The sequence below is a fragment of the Chiroxiphia lanceolata genome, chromosome 4 (genome assembly GCF_009829145.1).
Source record: "Chiroxiphia lanceolata isolate bChiLan1 chromosome 4, bChiLan1.pri, whole genome shotgun sequence".
NCBI classification, from domain to species: Eukaryota; Metazoa; Chordata; class Aves; order Passeriformes; family Pipridae; genus Chiroxiphia; species Chiroxiphia lanceolata.
Window position 1 is genome coordinate 73,995,299 of NC_045640.1, and position 22,516 is coordinate 74,017,814.

At 47.5% G+C, this 22,516-nt stretch overlaps 1 protein-coding gene across 9 annotated transcripts in view; it reads right to left on the reverse strand.

The window, feature by feature from the left end:
• The window catches only part of SLC4A4 (solute carrier family 4 member 4), a 140,544-nt gene that overhangs the window by 87,123 nt on the left and 30,905 nt on the right, over positions 1 to 22,516 (reverse strand). For 8 of the 9 annotated variants that reach the window (XM_032685530.1, XM_032685537.1, XM_032685536.1 and 5 more), the window contains one exon: positions 4,693 to 4,766. In XM_032685530.1, the coding sequence (XP_032541421.1) occupies positions 4,693 to 4,766 (74 nt within the window). Of the gene's footprint in view, positions 1 to 4,692; positions 4,767 to 9,508; positions 9,515 to 22,516 lie in introns of those variants that run through there. The other variant, XM_032685534.1, reaches the window with a different exon arrangement.

Sequence of the window (22,516 nt, forward strand, 5' to 3'; positions counted from 1 at the left end):
GTCAGTTTATCACCCTCCGAACTCTGATTGTAGCTCTTCTCACCCAGCACAGAGCGGGAAGGAATCAACACCTCCTCAGCCCACCCCAGCACCCCAGGGGCTGATTCCTGGGAGCAGAGGACAGACAAGGGCAGTGCCCAGAACAGTATCCTGTGCAATGACCTGCTGGACACTGCCAAGAATAAGCAGCCTCCTGCAAAGTGCCATGGAGAATTAAAGCTGGAGAGAAAAAAACCCTGGAAATCTGAAATCTTTCATCCCGATGCTTCAAAGCTGGGAAGATCCACACTAGCTGTGTGGAGCAGCATTAGGTCCCAACCTGAGCCTGCCATTCCCAAGTTCACAGAATTCCACAATGGTCTGGGTTGGAAGAGACCTTCAAGATCACCTCATTCCAATCCCCTGCTGTGGGCAGGGACACCTTCCACTATCCCAGGTTGCTCCAAGCCCCATCCAACCTGGCCCTGGACACTGCCAGGGATGGGGCAGCTTCTCAGGGCAGCCTGTGCCAGGGCCTCACCACCCTCACAGGGAAGTTGTGCCAGCTGCTGTATGGAAAGAGAGCAAAAAGGCAGTGCCTGAGTCCTCTTCGTTTGGTTTTTGCAGAAGCAAAGCCTGACTCAGCCTTACCAAAGCAAAATACAGCCTCATTTGTCTCCACACATAAATTAAAGGTACCAAAGAATATTAATGAAGTACACTCTGTGATCAGATTTTACCTGATTAATTTTTTAATCACATCTATTTTAGAAGCAATTAAAAACTCTGATATGAAACAGATCATGTGGTTATTTCTGAAAATGGAGGAGGTCTGCCTGCAGTCACAGATCAAAGACTGAGGGTGAGAGGAGAAAAAGAAATCAAGTAAGTGGGTAAATACAACTCATTTATCCTACTGTCTGCATGCTGCTAATAAAGGTAAAGATGTTCACAGATATTTTTGCCCTTTTAACCTCTCTCCTCATTGATCCAACCATCAAGGACTAATCTTGGGCTTATGGTATCACACAGCTTTCTAACAGCAAAGTGCAATGACACAACCTGGTCAAGAATAGAAAGCAAGGAGGAGGAAAGTGCTAAAATGGAACAAGTAGTTATGGAATGTCATTACAAAATCCACGGTTTAGCCTCGCTGCAGAGTTAGCAGCACAACAGTAAATCCCACAATGATAACAGGATCCAGGGAAAGTTTCCACTAGCAGCATACTTTCCTGAATTCACTCTTATAGCAGTGGTATCTTAGAGATGCCATCGAAACCTTTACTTTGCCCATCATTCGGAGGGCGGGACAGGTGTGCTGGTCCCTGTTTCCTACACGTGGAGCTGGAGTGCTCCTCAGGCTTTGCAGCAGTGGAGTTGGCAGACTTGAAACCCAGCATCCTCCACCCCACCACGGAGTCAGGGCGGCAGCGAGCCCGGGGGAAGTTACGCTCGGAGAGCCAAGAATACCTTATCTCAGAGGATAAGGTGGAGCTTGACTTTTCCCCTCTTGCAGAATCGGTTATTAAGTAATCTGTTTATGTCACACATACCAGCACTCCTCGCAGTGGCATTACAGCAGCACTGCGTTACCTTCAAGGAAAGGAACGTGCTCTAAATGGATGGGAAGGGTTCTCTCACATGGCTCAGGGCAGTGCCTCTTCCTCATTTCCCCCAGGAAACGCTTGCTTTCCTTCCACACTCTGCCCCAGACCTGGGCAGACCCCTTGTCTCGCCAAGTCATGTTTCTGGGCACCTCCAGCAAAGCAGCTCCTCCTAACTAACGCCTGTACGAAACCCGTTCACCGAGCCCTCCCACCGAGACAGGCAGCAGGGAGTGGCTGTAGGGGGAGTCATTTTCAAATGTCAACAGCTGATACCACAGCGACACATTCCAGCGTAGGACCAGGCCGAGGTGCCACCTGAGAGAGGCAGTAAACCCCCCGGGAGCAGTGCCAGGGCCGCACTTCTGCCAGGTGTGGACAGTTTCTGTTAACGTTACGTTTACTTGGCAATTGTGCCACGCTGAAAATGTCTCAACAGCCTCCTGACCAGAAATTCCTCCCCTCCTTAAAAAGCCAAGTCCTTCCCTCTCCCCCGCACCCTTACATGATCAAATCAGTGGGTGACGTGGTCTTTCAGAGTTTCTATCTCCCTCCCACAGGCACAACCCGAGGGCATCACTGACCAAGCAAGGAATGTTCCTCCCTTCTCCCCAAGAACATGCCAAAGAGGGATGCTCAAGGTGACAACTTCAAAATTCTGCGTTCACCTGTCTGGAATCAAACCGACTCACAAGCAGCAAAGGCAGCCTGGTTTCGAGGCACATTATAATACTTTGCTGAAGGGTTTTCCCCAAGTTCGACTGCTCTATCACTACACCATCAGCTCTCTTCTGATAAAGGTTACAACTCTCCCTCACAGAGGGTAAAGAGAACAGTCTCTCTGCTCAAATTCAGTGAAATTAAATGAATGAAGAGCCTTCCTAAGAAATTCAATCAATATTGATAGTTAAAAAATACTTGGGAGAAGAACTGAAAGAGGCAAGATAGGTAAACAACTTTGTTGCTTGCATACAAACAATGTCTGTTGCTTCCTCATGAAAGTAGGCTAAAAGTATAAACTATCAGAAAAATAACACACACCTGGAGGTAACAATTCCCCTAGCTGTTACCTCCTTCTACAGAGGATGTAGCCCCTGAAAGCCTTTTAGAACAGCAGGTTGAAACCACAGCATGAAAGTGGGGCAGTAATGAAGGGCACTTTGGAGCTAACGGCTCCAGGCCTCCAGACAGATGCTCTCCTCCTTGAAAACACTCCACTGGCAGTGCAGGAATCTAGCAGGGACTTAAAAGCATCTGCACCAAGTGTCAGCCAAAGGTCTGTACTCTGACGTGTTAGCCCTTCCACTGGATCTTAAACTGATCAAGGGCAGGGTCAGATTAGATATTAGGAAGAAATTCTTCCCTGTGAGGGTGGGGAGGCCCTGGCACAGGTTGCCCAGAGAAGCTGTGGCTGCCCCATCCTCAGAAGTGCTCCAGGCCAGGTTGGACAGGGCTTGGAGCAACCTGGTCTAGTGGAAGGTGTCCCTGCCTTCCACTGGCAGGGGGTGGGAATCAGATGATCTTTAAGGCCCCTTCCAAGCCAGAGTACTATGAGTCTACAATTCATTCCAGGGAATTAGCTGGCTACACAGCTCCGAGGTTCTCCACAGGCTCAGCCGAGAAGCCCCAGCTCCAGAGGCCTGTCGTGTGCAATTAGAAATACTTGTTTTGCCTCCTCTCCTCCTTCCCCCAGCGAGATGCAACTGGTCTCTTAACCCAACTAAACCAAACGAGGATATGCACATTGGAACATGGGATATAAACACACCACCGCTGCATTAACCACAAGTTTTTCACAGCCCCTGCGGACAGTCAAAAGGACCTTCCTACACTCCTCGTCACCAACAACCACTTCCATTATATTCCTGGAGTGTCACACGTGGGCAATACACACCACAACAGCATGTGGCAACATTTAAGACAATAAAACATGAGAAATATTCTCCCTCTCTCCCCTCTCAAGTGGTTTTGCTGTGCCAAAGTGCCAATTATTCCAGCAGCAAAAGGCTAATACAAACCCGACCCCGCAGACAGCAAATGGCCTCATTAAATACAACATGATGATTTATAGCAACTCAGCACAGATTACTTCATCCCAGAGAGCAAGAAAACAGGTTTTTCGTGGAAAGGACTTGCTTGGTTTGCTGGAAGTGTTCTAACTCCTCTTCTTGGAGATTATTTTCTCTCCTACTGCTGGATCCTCTCCTGCCCATTACCAGTGACAATGACATGCCTGTAACCCTACACCTTTCAAAGCATTTTCAACCTAAAACCCACAGGCATTTGTTTGCAAGCAAAGAAATTAGAATAAATTATATCTTCGAGTCAGGAGGGGAAGGATAGTGCTGCGAGGTGACATCCTTTCCTTTCCAGTAGAGTCCTACCCGATCATGCTCCCTTCCTTCTCCCCCACTAATTTATCAAGCCCATGGTCAACTGATCCTCAGAAAATGAGAAAAAGAGAATTTGCTGCAAATAATTCACTCCTATCAGCTTCAGAATTTTCCAGGAACAACCTCAAAGTAAACTCCTGTACATTCCTTTCACCTTTGAGATTTCACAACATTTTCAGAGAGGAAAAAAACACACTTCCAAAGGAGTCTACTCTTTCCCTAAAAAAGCGAGGAAAGTGTTTGCTCTGTTAAAAAGTTCTTCCTCAAGGGAAAACCCTTTTCTTTATGCCTCCCGAGCTCAGAGGATAACCCAGGCAAATGTCCACCCCAACACTCAGTACAAATTCTGCTGCTTTTTCCACTTGGCTTCTCCACCTGCCTCTGTACTCCTGCACTCCCCAGGGCAGCGGTGATAGGCAAGTGTTGCCAAAACTCTATTCCCAGAGGAAAGCAAAGCAAACAGCTCAGGTGTTTCCCAGCCCCTGTGCAAGACACAGTGAACAGGACTTTGGGGGCAGTGGCAGCGTGTGCCGGCACATGCGACAATGTTCGCTCCTGAACCGAAAGAGAGGATTTCTTTAAAAAGCCAGTTCCACCCCGACCAAGTTTACTCGTGTTTCACTCAGTTTCATGTGTGTGTAGGATTCCCTGCCCATCCTACATACAAACACCACAGCAAAGGCACCCTTCCTCCCCAGCCAGTCCGAGTCTCTTACCTTCCACTTCTTCTTCATCACATACATGTTTAAGGAAGGAAGCCCCTCTATCCAGTACTGCCTCGTCCTCCATCCTATAGTAATAGAAAAGAAAAAAGGAATGCTCAGACTTCTCCTGGAGGGAGCTGTTCGAACCAGCCCAGGTCCTGGGCAGGTTAACTTGCAAGCTGTTGTTCATGTTCCTGTGGGCACTCCTGTCCTCCTTCCAGTGCCTGCTGTTTCTTCATAGAGCTCCTTTCACATGGCGTTTGCTCTAAGCTGGCCTCACGTAGCTCGAATTCTGACCTTGAGAGGACATCAGCGGTGACAGGTGTGAGCAAGGTAATCCCAGCTACAAGTCTTTGGGGGTTTTCCTGTTTCTTGTGTTGGGGCTTTTTTTCCCCAATGAGGCAGGTTGGGGGCTGTCTATGCAATAGCCAAGAGTTTGTGGAATTCCAGTTTCCCTGTCAAGCTCTCCCGGCAGGCGGCAGCGGCTGGGCCGCGTCCGGAGGCGAGCAGGCACACGGACACACGTTCCACTGCACAGCCCAGCTCTGGCCAGCCCCTTAATACCAGCACAGCACACTTGTCTGCTGGGAGCCCAGCTTTGTGTCACATGCTGCCCTTACAGAAATCTGACATATGAGGATTATCTCAAGACCGAGCTACAGTAAGTCAGACCATCACAGCAGTCATTTATGTGTGTCACCCATTCATTCATCCATTTGGGGAAGGGTTTTAGTAGTTGCCCTTCCTTCCCCTCCCCTTTCCCCTCCACCTCTGATCCGTTTCTGTGGACAACAGAGACTCCTAATTCCACGCCTCGGCCATCGCTGTGCTCCTGCAGCGCTGCCCAGAGCTCCTGCTGCTGTTTCCCCCACAAAATCAGACCCTGCCCACTCTCCAAGGGCACATCTGCAAATCCACTCTTGACAAGCAAACACAAAAATAATAAAATAATAATAAAAAAACAAATTGGAGCTGTGTTAAATAATCTCCTTAGAGGCTAAGCACACATTTGCTGCTCACTGCTGGACAGTCACTGGGGGAGCTTTCTATGCAAATACAACTGGGACGGTAACCTGTTTTCCTACCAAAAAACAGGCATAAAACACCTTTTCCTTATATTCCCTTGGTAGAATAGAGACAAACTTGATCCAGAAAGAGACAACGCTTTCAAAACTTCTTCCCATCCATACTGCTTCCATGCAAGACCCTCCAAAAGCAGTAGTAGCAAACATTTAATTTTACGATTGTTTTAAGAGAATATCCAAATTCACGAGTGTAAAACCTGAACAGATGAATACTAAGAAAGCAGACTGCCTTAGGGTGTCTAACTTGCATGCCAACACCTACTTGAATAGAAAGTAAAAAACAGAAGATAAAAAATAAAACTCATTTTGGTGCTCAGAAAGCACCAGAGTCCCATTTTCTGAGCAGTAGCTCTGAGCCACCTCTGCCAAGTTTTTCTCCTCCCTAAGTGCCTTTACTAACCCACCACTGGTCTCATTCTTGGCTCTCAGTCTGCAGCTGAACTCCCAAAACCAAGCCTCAAATATGTCACAGATAAAAAAACAATGAAGAAAAATGGGTCAGATTCAAACCCAGTACCAAAGCCTATGGAAATACACATTTTTCATTTGGATTATTGGATGGCAATGAATAATAAAGCACCATACCCAAAACCATATGTGAGCACCAGCCCCCAAGGTTAGGTCCTGTCCACACCCAGCTCCCGTTCGCACAGGCTGCTCCTGCCCGAATCCCAGAAGCCAGAGGATTTCCAGCAGAAATTTCCCTGAGCTAGGAAAGGTGCCATTCCCCAGGCAGCTGCTGCTGGGCACGGAGGGGTGGGACGTGCTCCCTGCCAGCACAGCACGCCAAGCCAGCACTCAGGCACACACCAGCCTCCCCTGAAAGCTCCAGCTCTTCACTCAATTATTCAAGACTATTTATGCATCTTTTCTGAGGCAACAAAAGGGAACATATTCCATGGATGCCCTTGCCTGTTTGCAACGGTTGTGAAGGCACAACCCAATATTTTTTTTTTATCATTTTTTCCCACAAAGCAGCACAGTAGCAGCTTGCTATAAACACAACTGGAAACATCTGGAACAGATGGGACTGGATTTCCAGACACAACACAAACCGCAGGCGCTTTATTCCCAAGTAAAGTCTGTTCTTACCCCGGGATTCACCTCTGTTCCCCGAGCATGGACACACATGCAGGTGTATCATGCACCTGTGCATCCCACAGCCCTCCCAAACACTGTGTCCCAAGGTCAGTTCCTCTGTCATAGGCAGCATCAGCCCAGGCATGGGGCAACTGAGAATCTACAGTCTGGTAGAGGGGAAAAAGGGAAAGGAAGGGAGCAATTTCCACTGCCTGCGAGGGGTACGGTGCTGAGAGCTCACAGGTGCCACCCCCTTGCTGAAATGTCTGCTCAACCTGCCCACAACAGCAGAGCATCCTCCCAGTGTCACCCTGCCGGGCACCGAGCACCCACAGCAGCGGGAATGGCCCCCTCGCTCCCAGGAATGGCACCTGGAATGGGTTTATCGCATTTAACAGCCACGCTTTCTAGCCCCAGAGGGTTGGAAAACTGCTTAGGACACACTGCAAGGCTGGTGCTTTCCCTGAAACACGGATCTGAGGGAGCTGGGAGGTTTTAAAGGGCCAGGAATAGAGCTTGTGTTGCCTTGGCACGGCGCCCCGGCTCTAATCCGCAGGAGTTTGGTGATTAGACTCCAAGCGTCACCCTCCTTGACTTGGTCTTTTCTGCCCTTCTCAGATTAACACAGCATTTCTGCGGGCCAAAATCTAGCAAGAAAACATCCTTTACCAATTTGCACAGGGAAACTGTCTCAGCCCCCTGGAATTCTTCAAATACCATGAAATGGGAGTTGCAGAAACTTTACCAAAAAAAAAAAAAAATCACGTGAAACAACAAGAAAATCTTCAGTTGGGTCTTTAGGGGAAAACTGGCAGAGTCCTGTCAGTGAAGCACCTCAGCAAGACCAGGTACTGTCACCATCCCATGAAAGCATATATGGAGAGGAAAAAGGGTGGAAATAATTTCAGGGCCTCTGAAAGGAGATATGCCTTCAGTTAAGGCTGGTTTACCAGCTCCTTGTCGTAAGTAAAGGGACATTCAGGCACTTCTCATCTGGATTCACATCCTCGTGACTGCTACTGAACATTTTGCAAACAAATCTTAAAAAAAAAAAAATAATCAAAAAAAGACTGGGTTTCTATTTTCAGGGTCTAGATCTGACAGAATACACTCCAGTGAAAAAACACGAGCTGCTTGAGTAACTGGCCTCTCCGGGCCAATGATTAGATCGGTGCCAAATATTTTTAGACATGACGTTATGTGTCAATAGGGTTTGAACGAGAGTCACACACGGCCCACCCGGCACAGCAGCAACTCGGATCTGCAGCGCACCAGCAGACAGAGCTCACAGAAATATTCCACCAGACTACTCGGAAAGAACAAGAGCAGCTTAGTACTAACAGGGATCCTGGACTTCCTAATGGCTAATGCATTCATCTGCCAGCATTTGTTTTGCTCCTCACATCAGGAAATCTTTCCGCAGGTCTCTGCGCTGCAGCACCAAACACTTGCAAGGCATTTTCCAAGCAGCAAGTAACCTCGGAGTTCCTGTTCCCGGTGCTACTCGAGGCCAGCCCCAGCTCCCCCGGGAGATGGAGTGCTGCCACCGCCCGGCTGCACAGCTCTGGAGCCGCGGAACTCGGGGATCGGGGGCAGGAGAGAGGGAAAGTGGTGTTTGGCGTAAATAAAGAAGGACTGATGTGGCAACACCAGTTGTTGCGCTGAGTTACTACTCGCTGGAGTGAATAAACGCCTAACAGAGCTGGGGAGCACAAGGGGAGAGTTACTGCTCGCTGATAAGCTTTTATGATTCTGCCCATTTCCAACGGCTTTTGCAATCAGGAAGAAACCACAGCAAACTCCGGATCGCACGAGGAAAAAGAAAAGGAGCCAGTTCCGTAACCGAAGCACTGTAACGCGGAGCCACGTGAAAGTCACATTAAAGAGCAACCCAACGAGCTGGGGCATGGAGTGGGGCAAGGGCTGAGGGGAGAGGGAGAGCGCCAGGTCATGGAGTAGCAGTGCCAGCAGCTCCTGTGCCACAGCTCTGCCTGGCAGCTGTGGGGAAGCTGTCCACACTCCTGGGAAAGGCACAGGCAAATCGGATCCTCCTGCGTGTGCAGAATCAACCACCCTTCACTCCACTTCACTGAGCCCGGCACCACTGACCTGTTAAGATTTTTTTCCCTCAGAAAACTGCTGTGCATAAAGTGGAGTGGGAGCATGTGGATAGGGATGCTGAGGGAGAAGAGGCAAACCCAAGCAAACAGTGCACTGGGCATCACGGGTTGAGCTCTTTGGCAGGTCCCAAATCCCACAAGGATTACACCTGAATCCACACACAAACCACTTCCTCTCACCACGTAGCTCCCAAACACAAAAGGGGAGACTGTTCCAGTAAGGAACACCCACAGCCCCACACTGCTCCCCACAGGCAGAACCAGCACTACTTGTGATGAGCAACATCATCCAACCTTCAACTACAGAGGGACCAGCATAACCATTGGCCAGACCCGGAGTGTCCCTCAGATGGCACCTGGACCTGAGCAGGTTGAAGTGCCACCAAAGGCTTTCCTGTCAGTGACGGCCGCTGCCCTCACCAAGCCACTCAGGTTTGATGCCGAGTGTGCATCCCAAAGGGAATGAGTCAGCCAGCCAAACAGGCTGCTTCTGTCAGTGGGCTGCACAGAGGCAGAGACAACACTATTCCTTTTCTCTGCAACCTGTGAAGCATTCGGATACTGCAATTGTAGCGGCCAAATAAACAGGAAACCAAGGAGGAGACTTGGTCCCAGCTGATGCTCTCACAGCCCATACGCAAACGCTTGAATAAACAGACCTAATGCGACCCGTTCCTTCTTAGGGCCCTGATGTGCTTTGGTTTTCTCACATACTTGCATATGGGCCCTATCACACAGAAAAAATGAGCTTCTGACTATACTCAGCACGGCCCGGTTGATGCACTTTCGGAACACGTTGCCAAATTTATCTTGGATGCATTTTCCCCTGTCAGCTCTAAAGCAGCATTTATTTACAAGCTTTCTCAGCAAAAAGCTGTACTCACCCCGAGCAGGGCAGGACAGAATCCCTTGTTTTCTGCACAAAGAACCTGCACTGTAATATTTATACACCAAATAAATTCCCAAATAAGTCACCTCATTAGGTGAAATGTTTCCCTCTACGGAGGCGTTCTCAGGGATTGAAACTAAGTCCCATGATAGGATTTAAATACGACTCTCAGTTCTTGACTAAATCTTGTTTTCAAAAACTCTTACAGACTGGAACGTCAAGAACTCTTAAAAGTTTATCTCAACTCATAGGTGAAGCCTGAGAGAGCACCTTCCTGAAACTGAGGTGACAATCATTTGCGTTTGTGTTGACAAAATAAGTTCATCATTTGGATTTCAATTTTCATCCCTGACAACTTTGCAAGAACTTCTCAGGTTGGATACGTTCCAAAAATGAAGTAACTCCTAGGAAAAGCAATTAGGAGCGAATGAAGTTGCAGTTTTCTTGTGCACAAACAATGAAGTAGCACTATCAAAACACAGGAAAATACAGGGAGAACACTGGCATTGGATGCTGGGGCAGGTGTAACAGTTGAAGCTTTTGTTTCGTTATGTTTAGATTACTTACCATAAAATGACATAACTCTATAAAAGCTGATAAAGTCAGCTGCCTCTTTGTTTTCATTTCCTTCTCCTCAAGGAAACCATGGAGCTGGAACTGGAGACTCAGCAATGAGAAGGCTGTACTGCACTCCAGCTTCACGTGGGAATTGCAGGATCTCAGTGCAAGTCCCTCTCCAGCGGGACAGGGTGAACCTCTGCTGCTGAGCACCTGGCTCCTGCCACATCCCACATCCATCTGCTACATTTCATGTAGCTACAGCCAGGAAAAGGTACAGAGACACCCTGAAAGGAATTTCTGGCTTGCACTTCCACAGGAGCTTTGTGAGATGGAATCAAATGGGATGAATCCACAGGAAGAAGTGACTTCAGACTACAAATATTATGAATATATCTGTTTGAGGATAACATAAACCAGACATTTTTCACAGCTTAATTTTCTGCAAAGCATGAAACAGAAATAATAAAAAAAAAAAAGCTTTCTCTAGAGGCAGAATGTCAGGTTTCATACCCACAAGCAGTAGTGGATTTTTCCTAAAAATTATTATTTCAAGCCACCCTGTGGCATCTGATCTATTTTTTGCTATTTATTACTGTGACAATGTCATGTCCTGCAACATTTTTGTTACAGTTTTATGCCTTGGAGGCAACTTCTTACTTGACCCTGTGTCTGTTTGAAACCAGCTCTGGTTTATAAAGTAGCAGCTCCTTGTTCCAGCCTGGTGTTAAGAGCTCTTTTCAGGGAATCTGTGCCTAAGTTGTGGTGTCATAGGACCGGGAACCATCACAAGCGTGTATCTGACATCAGCTCAGCATATAACTTTCAAAGTACAGAATAACCAGGAGGTATGGATACACCTATGTAGAAACCTGGACAAAGAAACAGCAACTGTGGGAATTTTTTCCAGCATCTACCATGTATTGCCCACCCAGAGTCTCCAAAAGCAAGGCACGGGAAGCCTGGCCCAGAGGCAGATTCCCATCTATAAATGAGGATGTTAGAGCTCGGTCCTGCCTTCAAAAGAACAAGGCTATCTGGAATGGGAGGTGCTGGGTTTAAGTCCATTTACCACAGAGCAAAGGAACAGGCAGTGTGTACAGTGCGGGGTGGGGCAGCGCGTCACTGGCACCGCTCACCCAGGACTGCTTTTCTCCAGGGAAAACAACCCAGCAAGCTCAATGCTGGCTTCCCAGCAAGCAGCTCCCACACCTGTCCTTCCCTGTGACTGCTCTGGGGGGGAAAGTTCTCCATAGTGATCACCCCCAGCACAACCCACAAAACGTGTGAGACCAGCTCATAGCTTAATTTCACCTCTGTAATTAGTTTGGAGCTTTTCCCTTCCCTCAGGCTTCAGACTTTGAAATGCTCAACTCCTAGAGCTGTGCCTTGTCCCACCATCACCTCCCCAGTCACCTCTGAGATGGTGAAGTCACTCTAAAAGCATCACAGAGCTCTGGACCACCGATGGCAACACGGTTACAGAGAGAATGTGCTGGCTTCCTGCTGTGAGGAGGACAGGCAAAGCCTGATCCAGCACAAAGCTCGGCTGGCAGAGGCGGAAAGCCTGTTGTATAAAACATTTTGGACATATCTGAAGCAGCCAAGGCAGCTAATGCACTCTCAGCACTTCCCAGAGTGCAGGCGCAGCATTTCTGATCCAATTCTAAGTGTTCTGACGTGAGACGTGGTTTCACGATATGCTGGTTTCAAAAACATAATCCAGCATAAAGGATATTTTTAACAGGGATGATTTCAGGAAACTGCTTCACCACTTCCACAGCCAGGAAATTCTCCAAGTTCGCTTATTGCCAAATCCTGCAAACTTTACCTGGTTACTCGATGACAGTCTTCGGAAAATCTGCAGTATTTCCATACTGGAGCAATTACTCCAAAGTAAGATGGGACATGATATCACTTCAGCTCACATCCACAGGGGTGTGATCAGAGCACACAGGTGTAAAACTAAACCAGAAGGTCACACCTACCAAAACCGAATGCCAGCACACACACACATGACTCAGGCAGAGGAAAAAACTTCTCCAAAAATATTAGACAAGCAAGAAAACCAGTGGGCTTTCAACCTCATCCTCACTTGGGTGCCAACTGCTCATCTGGAAGACTTTATAGCGACGGTTCCCTGGGGTGACAAGACAAAATCTCTGCTGAGGAAGGTCACTGGCATCGGTCCCAGTGCATGCATCAAACGCTAATTTAATAACAGTCACTCAAAACTAATGCAGACCTGAGAGCCAGAAATGCAAACAGCCAACTTTGAAACTAAACTCCCTTCTTGCCTCCACTGGCTGCACTGGGAAGAAAAGAAAAAAAAAAAAGACAAAAAACCAAAAACAAAACCCAACAAAACCCAAAAATATAATTAAAAAAAAACCCATAAAACCACAAGCCAGTGGAAGTTTACTGAAGATGAAGAAACAACATTTCCGGAGAGGAGAGAAGGGAGAGAAATGCAAACCCAAGTTATTTTAAAGTCATCTGAGACTAAACTGAAATAAAGAATTTCATCACTTCCACCAATTTAGGCTCCAGTCAGAACAAAGTCACAGCCCACAGCAGCACAGACCCAGGGAGCCGTTCTGTCTCCCAGGAGTGCCAAGTGCTCACCAAAACACTGATTACACAAGCCACAGGGCCCAAGGGATGCTGGTCCCTCACGAGTGACACCCACGAGGATCACTCAGCACAAACACGACTGCAAGTGACAACTGCCTTCTGCACGGCCACAGATCCTGCTCCAGGAGAGCATCTACCCTGCCTTCTGGGGGTTGTGACCGCGCTGTTGTGACAGCACCACGTACGTGTGGTCCCTGGCTACCGCTAACCAGACTTGCACCCACAGGCAGGAAAACTTTCACTCCTCAAAATTTCATGTCATAATAGCGGAGGGGCAGGTCGGTAGGAAACTGCTGTAATAGAGCACTGGCAGCCAGCGGGATAAAAGACAGTCTGAGGGAGCCTCACTGCCATGGCCACCAGCCCATCCACACAGGCCCACCCTTGGCAGCACCTGCAGAGAAAGCAAAGGGGGATTTTTGTAAGCTTTGGAGCACAGAGCAAAGCACCACCTGCGGGTGCCCCTCGCCCGTCCGTGCACTCAGCTGGTGAGAGCAACGTGTCACAGTGACCCGCTCGTCACCTCGCCCTCGAGGGGTGATGCCAGTGAGGAGCGGCCCGAGCCCGTGATCTTTACACTTGGCCCTGCAGACCAATTAGTCATTAATAAGAGGCTGGCCCAGAGCAGGCGGGGGCACATGATTGCGTTCTCGCCGCATTAGTCAGCGGACGGAGCGATATGGGTTCCTTCACCAGGACACCAACTCAAACATGAGGAACATGATGCAGCATAAAAGCAGAGTGGTGTGAGCAGACAGCACATGGTCCCGCATAAAGGCAACGCATTTAGGAATGTTCAACTCACCTCACCAGCAAAATGTGTTTGTTGCTGGGCTGGTATTTTGCTTCATGGCAGAGTCGCGATCTTAGTTTGGTTCTCAGTGTCCTAAAGCTGGATTTACAGTATCCTCCAACCACAGCCAAGAGCACAGAACCCAAGTGCTGAGCAGGCAACTCCAAAGTTTTAACAAGACTGTCCTCTACGTGACATCCATTTAAGGGCAGCTCAAAATAGACTTACTCATATCAGCCTAAAACAAGACTGCGAAGAAAACAACAGCCCGAGAGCTGAAAAGTAGTTCCTTGCCAGAAAGTGTTCACAGCTACTTCTTGTGAACTCCTTCCGTGTGACCCATCGCCATGGAAGAACAATTCCTCCAAAGCAAGACGTCTGGGTCCTCCAAAGTAACCTAAACACTAGTGTAATGACTGATGAGCTTGGACAGAACACCAAGCAGACTTCTGCAAGACAAGAGAAAATGAGATTTTAGCATTGGTATTTCTTTCAGACAATGTCTGGAAAACTTCATCCACTCAAGGAAAGGACTTTGAAAGAAATCATTCTTCTGGAGAGAAAAAAACTAAAAAATTAAGACCACTTGCATCTCCTTTTTCCAGAGGAAGGATACTCGGACCCCTCTGCAGCCACTCAAGCAAGTTTGTCACTGGAATGAGCTCCTCTCCCGGTATGGCAACTGGTTCCTTCCAACTCCAGAACTCTAGTCCATAAACATGGACTTCTCAGACATCCTTCAAATGTTCTCTTCAAATTTCCCAGGTTCCTCTGCAACTCAGCCCTTTACCCGTGCGGGTTTCAAGCCATGGTGTTTTAACACAAGCAAGACCCATAAAAAATTACTTTACAGCTCCCTCCTTCTCTTTGCTCTTCTTTGGGAGCTCTGTATAGAGCAAGAGTTGCTACTTCTGTTTTAGGAACTATAAACTCAAAGGCATCTTCAAGAACCACAAGTTGATGCTAACACACTGTGCCGGTTTGTCTGGTGTACAGTTCCAGTTACTGCCCTGGGAGACAGCAGCAGTGCTCGGTTGCCAGCTGGGGTTAAACCAGGACAGTCGCTTCGGCGCCCAGTGTGGGGCACGAGGGTTCAAAATAACGACAGATCTGGTTGGAACGTGCTGGATGGAATTTATAGCTGTTATTGCCCTGTGGCTACTAATCAGCAGGCTCTGTGCTTGCCATGGGCACCTGTGTGCTGGAGCCTAGAACTCGGCAGGGGCCACTTCTCCTTTTGGTGCTCACCCGTGCCGCCTTATCACCTCGCTGCGCTGGGCCTGGGAATGTTCCGATAACAGCAACGACAACACGGCCGCGCTGGGCCATGGCCAGGGCACGGTTGCTGAACTGGACAGGCTGGCACTCCAGTGGGAACTTGAGTCCATGGGCTGTGACCTGTGGATGAGTCCTGCAGGAGCAGGACACCCCGAAGGGTAAGTCCGTGCTGGAGAAGGTTCATCTCAAAGCATCTGGCCACCTTGAAGCAGCAGTGGCTGTGCATGAGGTCACCCCGGAGCGCCTCAAAGCTTGGGTCAATCACCCACCGTCTGCTTTCATCCTCTTTTCCCCGTGCACCTGCCTAAGACACTGCAGACAGCCATTCTTTGGGAAGAAACCTCAGGAAAACAACTTGCCATAACTGGTCTGAAACAGTTGGTTTGCTTTGTTATAGACAATTCATAAAAGCACAACAGGACAAAGCAATTTTCACACTCCTTTTTTAAGCTGTCAGGGCCAAGGAAACGTTTTGCTGACGTAGTGATTCAGAAAGTAAATAAAAAAAAAGATGAAAAGCCATTCTGCAGTTTGGCATTTCAGGTGTGGCCACAAAACAACTCAGCATGTCTGGGGATGGGGATGGCAATGCATGGTCAGCAGCCATGGAGCATCATCTGCCCAATGTGGTCATCTCCCGGCTCTTCGTAGCTGTTCCGATTCATCCCTGACTCAGCAGAAATCCTTCCCAGTGGTATTCCTCAGTTCTGCACCTACACGAGTTGGTGCCTGCAGATTTTACCAGACACCTCCAACTCCAGATCTCCATTCCAGAAAACAGTACCAAAGCAGCCAACTCCAGCCAATTTAAAAGAAGTTCAGATAGGAAGCTGCCTTTTGGGCCTCAGAAAGCAGAAGAGAGGACAGAGTCGTGGGTGTCCCTGGCAGGCCACCCACCTCATGGCCACAGCTGTGGGCACTTCTCTTAAATACAGGCTGCAACCCCCATGGCTGGACCCAGCTGGACCAGCAATCACACACACATTGGAGACACCTGCTAACAAAGAACTGCCTTATGTCCAGAACCCTGTTGCAACATGGCTGTTTAAAGGTAAACAGGAAATAGGCCACAGTAATATTCAATCCCAGTTATCTGCACCCATTATCTTGCATTTTTTTATTGCTAAGCAGAATGACTGACCTGGGAACAGAGCCAGAAAAGCTGGGCTGATACCACAGTTCAAGACTTCATAGATATTACTGAGAATTACAAGTTAAGGGTCACATCCATAACTGTACTGACCTCTCCACAAAACCCCCCAGGTACCTTGAATGAGTCACAAGTCAAACCTTCCCAGGAAAACACTGAGGTGATGGTAACCCAAGGCATTACTGGACCAGGAACACTTAATGCAAAGGTGCCTCATTCATCATTTAGAACTAAAAAGGCAGAAACAGGTTCAAGAAGGATGGCTTCATTTGTAGAAAAGTTATTACAGAAACTTTTACAGGAATCTCTGCACTCCCACATTTCTGAAGGGACATTCAGGTTATTTGCTGGGAGATATATTTTGAGCACGATGAGCTTAAGTTGGTCTTTCAATGCTTTTTAATAAATTAGGTTGTACTGCTAATGTTCAGTGAACTGGACTCTTCTAGCTTGATCTTTAATTCGAGTAATTATTTTAAAAGCAGGAGACACGATCTCCCTTTATTCAGTCTCTGGAGAGGATTCTGACACTGAAAGATACAGTCGGGGTTTCCACAGGGTTGTTTTCAAGTGTATTTCCTTTCAACAAAATTTATGTTATTGTATCTCTGGCAAAGGAAAGAGATGGGTGACCCAAACAAAACTTGGGAAATACAGAGGTTTTACTTTTGCAGCAATTCCCGCTGTTTTGTTCACAGGTCCAGAGTGCCCATCCCAGGTTACATTATAGTACAGCGATCACGGTAAGGTGCCCACTCCTTTAATTTATACTGCCAGTAGGAATAAGCCATGAAGCTGAGCAGTCAGAGCATCCTTGGCTGGAGCCCCATGCCCACAATCGCCAAGGCAGGGCGCCTGGGCTTGCCTTGTCGATGAAGCACGGGCCTAAGCCCACACTCGAGCCCAGGCTTGCTCACATTCCTTCCGTGCTAGCAGGCTCTCAGGCTGAGCTTCAGAGCACTGCCAAGGGGGCAACTGAAAAGCCAACGTAGGCAGGAGGATGAGCTGATGGCTGTAGGTACCTTCCAAGTGAAATATGCTACTGTAAATCAATATTCTATTCTGCAGCCTCTCTCTGACACCACTCTTCGAGGTCCTATCAAAGATGCACTCAAGACTTTGCACTGGTCTTCCATCAGTTTCCAACCCCACCCCGCAAGCAGCTCACAGCTGCAATCTAGACTTTGTCCCCATACCTCTCAGGCCCCACTGGATCAATTGTCTCCATGCACTGTCCTATCTCACCACACATTTCTCCTCTTCATGCCAGTGGAACTACTCATGCAGGACTCACCCCAGCACGGCACTTCAGCGTGGCCTTAAAGGTCAATGGGTTGAATTGCCTCCAGGCCAGAAGTCACCTGTGCTGAAGTGCTTTGTGGCACTTAAGGCAATGGCTCCACGTTTCCAACCCTTCTGCACCGATGCAGGTGGCACTGCACTGAAACTCCACCAGCAGCGCTACAAAGGCATCCAGTACCGCTTCCGTGGAACGCCACACTCACACTTCTCCTGGGGCAGTGCTCCTCAGACCTGGTTATTGCTCACCTAAGAGATCATGAGATGTTAAACAATGGATGTGGAATGCTCCCGTGGCACCACACGCTGGATTGCTGTGCCACTGAGGCTCTGGAACGGAGCTTCGCTGGGGACACAAGAGAACAAAGCACCATCTCTTCTTCCCTGGTGATGATTGTTCCTGCCCAGAAGGACACACAGGAGGCTCTGTTGAGTGGGGCTGCTGGTCTTGAGCTGTGCTCTGTGTCTGCTGAATGCACAAACCATCACCCAGGGAAGTGAGCTCACACCAGGCAAATTTAACAAGAATTTAGGTAAAATCCACTTCAAGATCACCACATTTGCCAGCCCTGAGACCTAAGCAAAATGAGCGGGTCCAGTTCCTATGTATGAGAAATGCACTTCAACTCCAGTGTAACACACAGGTTTAATATGCTTAAATGTCACTTTTCCTCGAGCTACTGAGCAACTATTTCCCAACCTCATTCTATATAGTCTTCTCATATTTAGTAACCTTGATGAAAGATCTTTACGCTTACGTCGAAGGACTGACAACGCGTCTGAAGTGTTATACAGTCACAGGTACAATAAAAGCAGTTAAGTTTTGCAACCTCCTGTTCAAGGTTAAGAGTTGAAATGAGATCAGTAAACCTTCAAGAGGTGATTAAAACGAAGTAAAAACTTATTAAAAAAAAAAAAGGGGGGGAAAATACTCTAATCTTCAAGTTGCACACATCAGTGCCAAAGAGAGGCAAGTTCTGTTTTGGTGCCTACTACACAAAATAGAGAAAACAGGAAAATTTTAATAAAGATGATTAGTTAACATGCTCCAGTTGTTGTCTTTGACTTCAGATTACACATCTGCATAGTCATCAGAATCAGGGCCTTTGCACGTCTTGTTCAGAAACCAGTAGCAGAAAAAGACCGAAGACACCACAGGAATAAATGCTAAGTGAAAAAAGCCAAAAATTTGTTGCACATGCAAACCCACCAGGATTTCTTGCATAACACCAGCTCATTGTGGTAACTTGTAAAAGAAAGTAAAATTCAATCTCCCCTGGGGAACAATCACATCAAATTTCAGCCTGTTTCATTAACTCCACAGATGAGCAGCAGTCACTTCACAGAGGTCAAAAGAAGAGGTACCATTCCCACTACAGTCCCCACAGTTCTGTATTACTTATATATTATTACTAATTATATTATTATCATTAGAATTGAACTATTTTTGTAATTATCATTCCTAAGACAATAAAGGGATCTGAGTAATCCTCAGTCTTGAAAGAAGTCATTCAAACAATTACCACCACCACCACCACCACTACATTCAGGTTTTCGACTCACTTCGAGACACCAGATGTATGGATCAATACTTATAGAAGGACAATTATTAAGGCTTATTTCAAGACAGATCTAATACAAAGTATTTACCAATCATATATTATATAGTAGCAAAAGAGAATGTAGTTATACAATATAGCTAGGATTTGAAACAGCAGGACTTGGAAAATTCTGCTTCCCCGCTAAAAGGATTTCCTTAGGAGTAGGAAATATACAGATCAGTCATATTCTCCATCTCCCTCCATACACATTTATGTATATAAGTAATACCTCTGCTTTAAATCCTCCTTCAGTTTCTGTTTTACTTTGGCAGCAGAATGAGCTCTGCTAACAGCACACGTTTCTGGAATTCAGATGCTGAAAGTTCATTTGAGCCACAAAATCAAAGGATTCTGATATTGGTGGCATTGAATCATTTCTTCTGATTTTTCTGGACAGAAAAGGAGATAAAAACAGGGCCGTTTGCAATTTCCCCTCCTGTACTCGGAAGGCTCAGCCGTACTCCAACAGTACAGATTTACACTGTTCAATTTGGGCAGAAATGCACAGTTCCAAACCAAACTGAAGGCCAAGAACTGAGATGTAGCCTTCTTTGATTTTCTAATTTCTCCCGTAAAACTCCAGGCGACTTCACCCCACTGACAGTCCCTGTGGCAAATTCAAACCTTCCTTACGTGAAAAGCTCCTAATTGCGGGACAGCAATTCAAAGACATTTTTATCTCTTCAGTTAATGTAATTAGGCCATTGATAAACAAGAGTTCTGCAGCTTTTTCCTTACACCACGCACTGCTTTATCACCCAATTACGGGCGCCGTAATTGTCTCCGACATCTCCAACGGCAATAAAAAGCATTCCTGCCACAAACTGCACAGGACTCTGTGCAAACTCAGGAGAAACAAGATGCTGCAGCCACCCAAAGTTCAAGGGCAGGGGGGCAGAAGCCTTGCTTTGAGCGGTTGTGGGAATTCCTGCAACCTTGACCATTTTATGGTTGTATTTTCATTTCAAGCCACGCAGGGAACCGAGCCTTCTTAACTGAGTTAAGAGAAAGACCTTTGCCTCCCCATCCGAGTCCTGCTGTTTAGCAGGAGCACAAAAGAGAAGCTTTCCTTCCACCAGACGCAGCACAATGACACAGAGACGCGCTCCTTTATCAATATTAACCGTAAACTGCTATTACTGGCTTTTCAAAGAGCACTCCCCCCCTTTCCGAGCCTTCTAAGTGGATTTGAAGCCGGAAGCAGCTAATTGACTTGGAACGAGGAGTTATCAGAACCCCTTTTAATTTGCTCAGAGCAAGAGTTCCCATTCTAAACCTAATGCACACAGAAAATACGTGCGAGGCAGGGCGCTGGAGCGTGACGAGGATGCTCCTGCGCTGAGGCCACGAAGGCATTTTTACCAGCACTGAGGGACCGGCCGGTGCCGCAGCACCGGAGTCGGAGCGCCGCGAACGCCGTTTGCAACGAGGCGTCTTCAAACCCTCCTCCAAAGTCCTCCGGTGCTCCCAGCCCATAGGAAGGAGACGCAGTGCAAACCAGTAAAAGTTATACTGTTTTGATAAGGAGGTGTGTTACAATGTTATGACATAAAATATAAAAACTTAAGTTTAAAAAAATGGAACCGAGGTGATCGGCAAATCCACAGTAACATGTGGCAGGTAGGCACACAGGAGCATCCCTTGCTGTACCCACAGGGCCCGTTTTTGGGCACTCAACTCCAAAAACACCTATTTCCCCCAGTATGTCTTTGCTCAAAGCAACACCTTGCCTTTATGACTGTGTCTCTCCGGGAGGACAGCATCTCTGACTCCCGACTGCAAATAGCAGTTCGCAGACTTACCGGAAGAAAAATAAAGAAAACTTTTCTCTATACTCTCTCACACAGCAATTTTCCTTCACTGCTTTGCCCAAAACACCTCCCAGCTCTTTATTTATTACGGCTCTCCAGGGTGGCAGCATTAGAAACCCTTCAGCCAGACATGTAAGTGGTTTCCTCACCCTCTTTGATAAGCAGGTAGATCTGAAAACAAAGGGACTTATAGATTTTTCCATTCTCACGGGGATGTTTTTCTGTGAACTGCACTTTGTGTACAAATTCAACTTTTTCTTATCAGTGTAAGACATCAGTAATCGAAGCATTTGCCCTACCCCCACAGTATTTCAAAAGCTCCCTTTAAAAACCTGCTGCAAGGAATACTACAACACAGCACCAGTATATGAGGCTGTTCTCTGGCTTCAGAGGAGTTTCAAGATTTAAAATCATAACATGGAAGTTTGAAGGAGAACCCTGCACAGTTGTGAGCTGCAGAAAATCCTGCCGGACCTTGCTGGGAGCTGACTGGATGAGTGCAGGGTGTTACCTTGCCAGGAATGCCCTGTGCACACAAATGAAACCTTCATCCCTCCTCCCCACAGCTTGGGGGGACGAAAAAAAAAACACAAAAGAAAAAAGAAAGATCCATAATTCCTTCTCATCCCACTTTTAAGTCAGGACAGCAGCAGGGGTGAAATGATGAAGAAACAGACTGCATTAACATTTGCCCTTCAGATCCCAACAAGCCTCACAGGCAGGTGAAGTTACTGAGAGCTAAAATCACCAGCTGAAACCAGGCTTTGCAAAATTGAACCCATTCTCCGACATGACCAGAGTCACCAGGAAAGGTCTTTGAGCACAGAACGGCAGCCAGGGAAGGAAGAGCACAGACTAGGACAGATCAGCTCATATCCATGCTCTGAGCAAGCAGAGATGCAAACAGTCCTGTTTAATTATTCTGCACAGGACTGGAAACTGTAACAAAACGAAGGTTCGCATTAAATACTTGCTGAGGTTCGGGTGCCTAAAGGATTTTTGGTCAGGGGAGACTCTGATGCACAATTTCCTAATGATATCAACCAAAATAAGACCTAGGCATATTCCTGCAACCTATCACTTAGCACCATATTCTGTCCCACACACAATATGCAACTCTACACATTTTGTTAAAACCACCTAGCAAAGTTTCTTTTTTTTTTTAAATGGGAAATAGACCCATTACAGGAATAACCAGAAGAACAAAGCCCCTAAGTAGCCGGCAGCACACGCACCAAGTCACATTTAGACGCACAGTAACTGCACCTCTCTGACACAAAAGGCGCAAGTCCCTATATTTAGTACGCGGAGCAGTTCTCCATCGGAGCTGCTCCTGCTCGGATCTGCCTCAGGGCCCAACCTCGCCCCTCACGCACCCAACTTCACCAAGAGGAGCAGCTCTGCGGAACGACTCCGCAGGCTCCCGCCGCGCCCCGAGCCACGCGCTCCTGGAAGAGCCCGGCGCCTTTTCCCACGCCCTGGGAGCTCTCGGCACATCCGAGTGCACCGGCTCCTCCTGAACGCGAGTGCTGAAGGGG